This window comes from Mugil cephalus, chromosome 8 (genome assembly GCF_022458985.1).
Source record: "Mugil cephalus isolate CIBA_MC_2020 chromosome 8, CIBA_Mcephalus_1.1, whole genome shotgun sequence".
NCBI classification, from domain to species: Eukaryota; Metazoa; Chordata; class Actinopteri; order Mugiliformes; family Mugilidae; genus Mugil; species Mugil cephalus.
In genome coordinates, this window is record NC_061777.1 from 20,555,908 (window position 1) to 20,566,873 (window position 10,966).

Sequence of the window (10,966 nt, forward strand, 5' to 3'; positions counted from 1 at the left end):
ATTGTTTTTTTGTTTTTTTTTTGGCTAAAACTGCAGGGCCTCCCATAATTTCACATGAGATGTAAATAGATAACTTTGGGACTGTATTTCATTGTTTTTTTTCTGGACAAAGACAATAAAACTTCTATTGCGTTTTAAAACTAAAAAGTGTCACTCACCATAAGCAAGACTTCCATCACCTACCAGTGTTTCCACTGTGTTGGCTGAAAACTGGTCTAAGACCAGCTGTGATTCCTTCCACCAGGAAAGAAACGTTTCAGGAGAATGCATGACAGAAAAAGTCCTATCCTGCACAGCTCTGGGACCAAGGACCTGCTCCAGTGTCCTCAAGACTGTCCGAGCCATCTGTCAAATGAAACATCAGAAATATGTAGTGAATAGGGAACTCTGATTCTATATACAATATTGGCTTAAACAGGTACATGTTTAAGCCATCACAAAACCAAGAAAGATTTTTTAAATGTAGGCTACCATACTTCATACTACTACTACTACTACTACTACTACTAATAATAATAATAATAATAATAATAATAATAATATTAATAATCATACTGCACAAGGCAAGAATTTGACATCACTACATCTTTTCTACGTACTATTTTATAACAAATAAAAATATGGAAAATATTGCATTAATCCATAAATATTTAGATTTGATTTGTAACATTAAAACAGGCTGAATTTTCTTTCAGAAGTCCTCTGATTGTGAGAAAGTTAGCTTGGGCTCCTTCTAGCTAGCAAACTGTGAATGAAAAGTATAACATCTGCATACATTTATCAACGGTTTTCCGGTGTTATTCGTTTTTAAATCTAATACAACATTGTTTTGAAAGTGTAAAGCGGACTCCTGAATCCATTGTTTCATGATGCTTGATAGAATAAAACGTTTAACCCCAGATACAAGAGTCTGGCCAACTCATGTCATGGGCGCCATGTTTGCTACATCGGAGGGAAGATTCTACAGTGTAACACTATGGGGTGGATGTGCCATGTTGAAATATGTCACTTATTTTCACCATTAACAGGCCTATAAAGATTTTAGATTTTTTTTTCTTTGAAAAATGCGCCTGAAAGAGTGGCTGCATGTCGGCAGTAGCTCCATGAAGAATAAGCTTTTTAGATTATTCTTGGTGTTAATGTTTTTGTCTGTTTGTGCTGATTTTGTTTAGTTTTTCTCTGGACTTTTTGTTTTTTGGCTGTGTCGTTGGTCATTAGCTGTGGTGTTCGGCGGAGCGGCTGTTGTGTCCGGTGGTGTGTTCCTGCTATCAACTGCCCGGAGCGAGGCCTAAATGCTTTGGATGCCAGGCTGAGATTCCCGCTAAACCTCCGAAGAACTCCTGGGGATGCAAAGCTGGAGCTGGTGGTGGAGCTGGCGGTGGAGGAGCGGAGAAGGAGCTTCAGGTCGGCGGTGCCGTCTGTTCTCAAAGGGATCGTGAGGTCTTCAGCAGCAGACCTTGATGGGAACCTTAGGGAGTGTGTCATGAGAAGTGCTTTGAAGATCTGGCTCATAGGACTACAGTACATCTTTGCCCAGATTCAGACTCTACGGGCGAACATGCTCTGTTTGAATTTACATCCCTCCCTCACAAGTACGTGTACAAGGAAATGCCATTTGACATGATCGATGCTGCTGTCGCTATACAACTGGTCAAATGGCCTAACACCTTGGACACTGTTTTTGACATTTTGTATATAATGCTAATTCTGTAAATTTTTTGATTACATTGTTTATTTTCATTTTTCAATAATTTTATCTCATTTGTTTTATCTTTCTTGTGTTTTTTGTGTTGTTTACTTTTATGTGCAAGTTACGGTGATAAAATGATTTCCCTCGTGGATCATTAAAGTCTGTCTAAGTCTAACTAGCTAGCATAAGGCTAGCATAAAGCTTGGCTAACTTCAAATGTAATTCATTTGTAAAGCAGTGTCGGGCATCAAGGTATACATTAATGATGGCATGACTTTATTTTTTCATCTAAAAAAAAAAGAAATTGACATTTAAGGAGAAATCTGTTGACATCCAGTTCTTCCTTTTAAGCTTCTGCTGCCATAACTTGAAGGGAAACAGTGAAGTTCCCCCCGTGTTATCCCGATCATGTGCTGCAGCCGTAGGCTGAACACTGTGGCATATTTTAACTTTTAATCCAATTTCTTTCTTAGATGTAGCTAATACGGCGCCCATGAAACACGTGACCAGCTCAGAACCAATCAGCATAGCAGGATAGCTGAGGGGGTTCATTCCCTAGTTGGCTAGAGTCTCTGTAATATACGACTCTGTTTAACTTTTGCTTACACTGAACTCCAGTGGCCAATGTGTGTAACTACATGTCACTACAACTACATATAGATGCATGTACGTAAACACACATTTACACAATGAGGCCCCTAATTAAACAGTAACACTCACTTGGGAACCAAGAAGTGATAAATATAAGGATACTGGTAAAAATAAAATAAAACACACATTTCACAATAAACAAAGGGGTAGTTAGTCATTGTGGTCACTGGTGGGCAGTACAATCACGGACTTTGAATATTAGAATATAACCATTGAGTACAACTTCATTGTACTCTAGTTATACAGTGGCAGCGGTAGGGTTTATTAGAGAAGGACGAGAGGAGTATAGGACACTAATCGCTGACTTTGTGGAGTGGTCCCAGGGAAACCACCTACTCCTGACAAAGGAGGTGGGCATTGACTTCGGGAGTAAGAGGACACTAGTGGAGATGGAAGTAGTGGACTGCTACAAGTATCTGGGAGTCCACATGAACAACAGCCTGGACTGGACCTGTGTTTGAGCAGACTCTACTTTCTGAGGAAGCTCAGGTCTTTCAGTGTGTGCAGTGAGTTACTAGAGTCTTTCTACCTGTCTCTTGTTGCAAGTGCCCTGTAAACCGTTGTGGTTTGTTGCGGGAGTAGTACCAGCAAAAAAGACATCAGTAGGATCAAGAAATTGATCCGAAAAGCTGGAAATGAGATTGGTAGGGAGGGAGATGTTTGTCTCAGTCAGGGACCAGAGGGAGGACACTGGAAGCTGCTCTCCATTACGGACAATCAAGCCCATCCACTACACTAACCATTAGAGGGACATTAGAGTAGTAGTAATAGTGAACACTACAGAACTTCTTTTATACCCTACTCTATTGAGCTGTATAATAGCTCATCTTTTTATAACAACTAAGTTACCATGACAAATTAATCTCCCTCTTGGATCATTATAGTCTGGTTCAGTCTAAATCCAGAGTACAATCATTGACTGTACAACCATTGACTGCATACTGTGTGAGTAGAACCATCTACAGCTCAATGTGACAAAGACAAAGGAACTGGTGGTGGACCTGAGGAGGACCAAGGTGATGGTGACCCCTGTTTCCATCCAGGGGGTTAAAGTGGACATAGTTGAGGATTTTAAGTATATGGGGGTTCACACTGGCAATAAACTGGACAGGGGAAAGGACACCGACGCCCTATACAGAAGAGCCAGAGTCGCCTCTATTTTCTGAGGCGGTTGAGGTCTTTTAACATCTGCAGGACTATGCTCAGGATGTTCTACGAATCTGTGGTAGCCAGTGCCATCTTCTAAGCTGGACCCTCTGACAGTGGTGTCAGACAGGAGAATGCTTCATAAAGGTGAAAGCCATCTTTGACAATGAGTCCAACTCACTCTATGACGTGCTGGCAAGACACAGGAGTTCTTTCAGCACCAGACTGATCACACCACCAGGAAATCATTCCTGCCTGTGTCCACTAACCTGTACAACTCCTCACTCTGAGGGTGCAGAACCCATTTTATTAATAAACATATTTATACTGATAATGTGCAATGGTTCATCTCATATACTAGTACATATTCCCTGCATACTACGTGACTCTGGTCTTTACTATGTGCAATAGTACTGGTCTTTACTATGTGCAATAACCCATGTTTATAACTATACTGATCCTGAGATTGTGCAATAACACATGCTTCACTTCATTATTTTCATATACTTGTATATATTTCCTTATATATTCTCACCATGTACAATAATTTTTCCCCACTGTGCAGTACCCCCATATTCAATGTCACTGTAGAGCATCATTTTCTTACTTATTCTTATTGCCTACATTGCTCTTTGTTCTTAACACTGGTACACTTTGTGTAGGAGCTGCTGTAACGAAAAGTAATTTCCCCCCTGGGATCAATAAAGTAATTCTGATTCTGATTAATTCCATTTCCGGTGGTGACCTTAAAAATAAAAGTGCACTCACTGTAACTACAGAATTAAGTGCTCAAACCTAACTCCTATTTCAGACTCTCCTACAATGTCGACTATTGTAAGCAAAAAGCCCACTCCCCGCGATAATAAGTATAATTTTTCATCATTTGCTGCTGTTGTTGTTCCGGTTTTGCTGAAATAACGGCACATAACGCGCACTGTCTCTTTATGACGTATTTTTAAGGTGACAGAAGGAGGGCGGTTTGAACGCAAAGAGCAAATAGTTCGTGTTAACATGTGTGAATTCAGCCAAAAATACCTGATTAGACCGACGTCCTTCCACACAGTCAGTAAAATACATCATCTGCTCGGTATGTGCTAGCCGATGCTAAACGTCAATGTGTTATTGCCTTCTTCGGAGGACTTATTAGCTCACGTTAAATGCAAGTTGTTTTGCTAGCGTGCTAGCTAGCTAGCTAGCTTCTTGTCCATTCGTCTTGAACTTTTCTCAGTGGACCGCAGCATCTGTATAAACCTCCTGAAGATGGCGAGTGTGCACGAAAGCTTGTATTTCAACCCCATGATGACAAACGGAGTGGTCCATGCTAACGTGTTTGGTATCAAAGACTGGGTGACTCCGTATAAGATCTCCGTCCTGGCGCTGCTGTATGAGATGACCGCTTCCAAGATCACGTTGCCAGAAAGAAGGCGACTTAACAAGCTGATCCTGCCCCTGCAGCAGGTCTGGTTTTGTGTTTAAATTACATCTATCCCGCTGAAGCAGGAAACATAGTTTACCTTGTTTCATTCTGGTTTATCAGGGTCCAGACCTGACGCTTGGCCAGTTCCTGAAGACTGTGGAGGAGTGTTGTCCTCAGACCGCGTATGCTGTTAAACTCAGGTGTGTTACCTCCGTTTGAATGACATCGGCTGCACTTAACTGTTTAGTAGTATTCGCTCAGCTTGTTGCCTTGATGGGAAGCAACACAGATTCATTCACAGCCTGCACAAATTCAGGAGAATGCAGACTGGCAGGATAGAGCTGATCCCTACAATCAAAATGTTAACAGTGCAATATCACAAGCGTGTTAAAGTCAGGATATATGTAGCTGGTGAAATGTTGAGGCATGTAGTGGATGAAGCCTTTTTTTTTTCTTCCAAGGTTGCATGAAATGGCAGATGGGGAGCTGAAAGACATGGAGTTCTTCTTTTTCACTCTTCCCACTCCATTCACTGCTTTTGATTCGGAAGCTTATAAAACCAGTGTTGTGGGTGAGTAGTGCATCTCTTATGGCTGTCACTTAACATTAAGTCCTGAAATGTCTGCATAATTATAGTTCATAAGAAGTTTTCCATTAAGGTGTATAACCTGCTTTTCAGGTCTTTTCATGAGACACATGCTTCTGGCCTACAACAAGCTGTCTTTTAGTCAAGTCTACAAGCTGTACAAGTCGCTGCGCCACTACTATCACAGTCACTATGCCAAGCCTACGGATGGGCAGGTGAGCTTGCCGGCGCTGGTCGCAGATGACTCGGACATGGACCTCACCAGCACTGAGGACACTGTGGGGGACAGAGTGGACAAAGAGGAGCTGGACATACCGCTGCATGAGTCAGAACTACGGTTAGTGCCGCTGTTCTGGGAATAACCCATCCGCCTGTGTAGTGTCGCCTGTTTTGATTTCAAGTGACACATTTTACTGTGAAACGTCTAAACCATAACACTCACATGTTGGTGACAGGGAGAACTTTTGTTTATTGCAAGATGGCATTTTTTTTAAGGGCTGCTTTACTTTCTGACAGAAGTGACAATACTCCAAGCAGAGGTCCCCTGTCACAAAAACAAGCAGAGTACTTTCTTGCAAGACAGGTGAGTGTCGACCAAAATAAAATGAAATGGTTCAAATCATGGGCATTGCCCGCTCTCTTTCCTGTTTGCGTGTCTCCCTTTTTCAAGTTGTTGTGAATCATTTCGTTGTTCTCTGCATGAAATCTAGCCATTTGTTTACAATATTTTTTATTACTCTTCCACTTTTGAAAATCAATTGAAAGTGTTCTTTTTCTGTGCTTATTGGGGGTTATAGCTGTAACACCACCAGATTTAGAGCTGCTCTGGCCTCCCCTGCATTAGCTACAGAGCTTTTAGCATCTCCTCCACTGTCACTATATTGAGGGTGGGTGCATTTAAAAAAACGCGATGTTAAGGTGTGATACGACTTTAAGATGTTTTAGGTCGACCTCTGTCTGTGGTTTTTGATGGAATGACTTTCATCGGGAGGCTTTTAACTTAACAAGTTGCTGCCAAATGTGAGATACTTCTGCCCACACAGTAAAAACTCAAACAAAAAATATGTTTTCTCCCCCTTTGATTTCTTGAAGGGCTTTTTGGTCCCATTTGGGGATGGACCAATGTGACAGTATGGGATGCAGTGCAATAGACCAAAAAAAATATACCCGTATCAAACCTAGATGTTATGTTGTAACCCTTAGGGGCTCTTACAGCTGTTGAAAAAAAGTAATTTCTCTGCAGGCCTACCTTCTGAAGAACGATGAGAACAAAGCCCTAAAGCCAGCTTCACTGCAGGAAGAGCTCAACAACATGCTGAAGTTTAACCCAGATTTTGCTGAAGCGGTGAGATCTAGCTGCTCAACTCTCCTTACCTTCAGAAGGTTGATACACCCTTTGACAGCTCTGTGTTTATTTCTTTTCCCTCAGCATTATCTGAACTACTTGAACAGCATGAGAGTCCAGGACATCTTCCTCTCGGCTCACAGCCTCCTACATTATTTTGACCGCCTCATCTTGTCCGGCAATGAGGGAAAGAGCAACGGTGACGAGGGCTATGGCCGAAGCCTCCGCTACGCTGCTCTTAACTTGGCAAGCCTGCACTGTCGCTTCGGTCACTAGTGAGTAAAAAGTTGGTGGAGTCTGAGATGAACAAGTTCTTAAGAAAAGCATAAATGTGCTACTAACACAAATATTTTCTCTTTTCTTTACTTGCAGCCACCAGGCCGATCTGGCTCTACAGGAGGCTATCCGGATTGCCCAGGAGTCCAATGATCACGTGTGTTTGCAGCACTGCCTGGTAATTCAACGTTTAACTTTACTTCAGCAATGGTGCCATATACATATACATGTATGTCTGAATGTGACGCCAGTGTTTTTCCATCAGAGTTGGCTCTATACGCTGGAACAGATGAAGGGATCTGACAGCACAGTGTTAACGGAGGACTCGGTGAAAATGGCTGCCCATTTCTGCCTGCCAGTGAGTGCATTGTGAGGTCTTAAATGCTTAATACTAAACTGGCTCCTCTGTTATTTTTTAATTGCTTTGGCTCAGTTTCCACAACAGTGCACACTCTTATACGCAAGAAAAAACATTTTTATTAGATTAAATAATGCATGGGCCTCCTTATATTATATATGTGGGACGGAATTTGAATCCATATTTTTGGAATTAAAAATAAAAACTGTATGAATGAAGCAGTCTTACTTTTTGAATACATTTTCATAAAAATAGCCTGCAGTAGACATTTGTTTCAGGCCATACATGTAAGGAATAAAACGCTTTTGGAAACTGATCCAAAGTTGATATTGACATTTGCAACCAGTTTCTTATGTAATTATTTTATTTGTACATCTATTACTCGGTTGCTCATTATTTGATGTTCGGGGTTTGTTGTCCACCACATTGATTGATCCTCTCCTCTTTAGTACCTGGCCTCTCTGGGCATTCAGTCTTTGGTCCAGCAGGGGGCGACACAGGGTAAGATGGCGCACAAGCTGATGGATGCGCTGAAGGACACAGACATCCTGCACTGGAAGCACAGTCTGTCAGAGCTCATCGAAATCAGCCTGGCTCAGACTACATCCATATGGAGGATGTACGGAAAGAGGTCAGGCTCCTCACTTTGCCACACCAACGCACAGTTGTCAGTTTTGTTCACCGTTGACCGCACACTAGCGCACAAGCTTCTTCACATGCACATTAAATAAAGTCTGTGAAACGGCAGAAATCTTGAATGCTTTTAGGCGTGGCTTAAGATTTGGGACAGCTAAACATCTTCAGAAGTTGGACTTTTAAAAGTATCGCATAAAAGAGGATAGTTTTTATGCAAGTCATTAATGCGGCTCCTTGCCTCTCCTGCAGCACCATGGCTCTGCAGCAGGCCCAGCTGCTTCTCAACATGAGCAGTCTGGAACCAGTCAACTTCGGGGTCCAGCAGAACAACACAGAGGCCTTCGCCGTGGCTCTCTGCCACCTAGCTGAACTACACGCTGAGCAGGTAACACATCTGATAAGATCTCGTCTGCCTGCCTTCTATCCCGCTGTTTCATATCTATTAGTCAGTCGCTGAGAAGGTTTATTATCTCCCAGCGCTGCGTGAAGATTGCTTTCCGACACCTGGATGGACTTCAGCACTTCTCTCTCTTTGCTTCTGTTTCAGGGCCTGTACAGTGCCGTTTCAGAGATCGTTCAGCATCTGAAAGAACAGTTTCCTCCTCACACGCAGCATGCCAAGGTGCATTTTCTCAACACGCTGTTAGCACAATGCACAAAGACAGAGAGGGCTCGCTAACTGGAAAAAATGATCCGATACCTTTTAGATTTTTTTTTTAATCCAAAATTTCACTGTCATAGAAACTGCATGCAGTAGATTTATATTCCAGGGACTAATTTCTTTTATAAATTGTGTTCCCTTAATGCAGAGGGAAAGGAGAAAGAGAGTTCCTACAAAAAAAGTGTCTCAGCTTCCTCGTCTGTCTTGTTTAGTTTTTAGTCTCCAGTTAAAGTGGATTGAATGTATTCCTGCTTTATTAGATGTCTAGTTTTTCCTCTAGTGTAGATATATTAACATTTGACATTCATGTGAATTAGTGATACATAAACCAAAACAAACCACATGTTTCATTTCAGCCATAAGATGAGATGGCAGGAGTCCAAGTAGAATTATTTTTACTTCCAACAAACCACTTCCTGGTTTACTTACAGCAGATATAAACAGTGATAGTTTACGACGACAAGCTCAGGCTTGTACTGTACATCGGTCAACTTTCACTTTCTAGCTAACAGTTGACAGAGGACGGAAACTGATGGCACCTTCCTGGTTCAACTTATATTTTACATGGAGTTTTAACTTAAATATAATGGACTTGAGTTTATCTTGAGCAAATACGATGTCATATATTGAAAGCAAATGATCCACTTTCCTTTTTTTCCTAAATCTCCACTTCAGCTCTGGATGCTGTGTGATCTGAAAATTCAGTTTGAGCGGCATATGAATGAGGGGAAATATCACTTGGCTGAGCCTCTAGTCGCAGCTATTTCTGCCTTAAACAAGACGGAGGGTCTTTACAGGTAACATCATGGCGTAGACTCATACTCTTGGCTGCCTTATACATGTATAATCCATGCTGTAGGATTAACGTTGTGTTTTCTGGCAGGAAAGCTCAAGTCCTGAAGGCTCTCAACCGTGGCACTGAAGCATACAGTGTCCTACAGCGCCTACAGGTTCACTGTGAGAAGACTAAATGTACAGAGATGGTCATCAGGTACGATGTTCACATCTCCTAATATCCTGCAGCGTAGAGAAGAATTTGCTCAACGATATGTCATCCTTTAAAGTACCTAAGTAGATATTTTTGTGATGATGATTTTTCAGGGATCAGAGTAACTGTTTTGATGTTTCCACACAGAGTGATGCTGTCCACTGCCCAGCTCCACTGGGAGGCGTCTGGTTTCTCCACAGCTCTTCCTCTCCTCCTGCAGGCCTTGGCTCTGGCTAGACAGCACCACCTACAGTCCCTGGCCTCAGAAACTATCCTTCACCTGGCCTTCACTCAGGTCAGTTCCAACAGGAAAACAGACTCTCATTTGAACACTGTTACACTTCCCATCTATGCAAAACAATGCTGTCTTACTTTCCATTTCACTGGCGTGCATGCAAAACAAAAGCAGCACCTCCATGCACGCATAGTTTAATTACTGTCTTTGCATTCCTTCCTCCCTGCAGCTGATGTTGGGTGTTCCTGAGCAGGCTCTGAATGTCCTGCACGAAGCCATGGAGCCCGTTCTAGCTCACGGAGCGGTTATGGACAAGGGACGTGCCATGCTACTGGCAGCTCGCTGTCAAATGGCGATGGCTGGGTTCAGGCCAAACAGACAAGGTCAAGCAGGTAAAACTTTCTTCCCCCACACTCACCTCCAGATATTGTTCCACTATTTGTAATGTCATGCGGATGCTCATTTACATATACACACTGTTGCTTATTGTGTTCCCCATTAGACTTGCGCCAGGCGGTTTTGGCTGTTGACACGCTGAACGAGGCCACAGCCTATTTCTCCAAACTGAACTGTAAAGAGCGGCTCCGGGACATCCACTACCTGCAGGCTCAGCTCCACCACTCTCTGGGACAGACGTTGCAGTGCAACAAAAGTGCCATGCTCTTCCGGCTGCTGGACCAGGAGCTGCAGTCTCCGGCGCCACAAGTCTCAATGCGTCTTTAACGAGTTTGCATTTCGGCTGCTGGAATGTGTACGACATATCTTCCAATTCTGCTGCTGCCGTCAGACGAAAACATTTCATTCTTGCGTAGCTTCAACTCGAGGAAGCCCTGCAACCGTTTGCATGCAGCACCGGGATGATGATTGAATGGAACAATCTCAACAGTAATGAATAAAGATGAGTTTCCAGTAGGTTAAGAACAATAATGAATTGTCTCTTCACTCATGCTCATGTGCAGATTTGACTGATGGCCCCT

At 42.6% G+C, this 10,966-nt stretch overlaps 1 protein-coding gene across 1 annotated transcript; it reads left to right on the forward strand.

Moving 5' to 3' along the window:
• Positions 1–4,437: 4,437 nt before the first annotated feature.
• Positions 4,438–10,916, forward strand: anapc5 (anaphase promoting complex subunit 5). The gene is made up of 17 exons (XM_047592964.1): positions 4,438–4,945; positions 5,025–5,104; positions 5,366–5,475; positions 5,584–5,827; positions 6,007–6,073; positions 6,734–6,835; positions 6,920–7,110; positions 7,208–7,289; positions 7,377–7,469; positions 7,919–8,100; positions 8,355–8,490; positions 8,653–8,727; positions 9,442–9,563; positions 9,650–9,757; positions 9,902–10,049; positions 10,219–10,381; positions 10,492–10,916. The coding sequence occupies exons 1-17, from the start codon at positions 4,748–4,750 to the stop codon at positions 10,710–10,712; spliced, it is 2,322 nt and encodes a 773-aa protein (XP_047448920.1). The 5' UTR covers positions 4,438–4,747; the 3' UTR covers positions 10,713–10,916.
• The last annotated feature ends 50 nt before the right edge of the window (positions 10,917–10,966 follow it).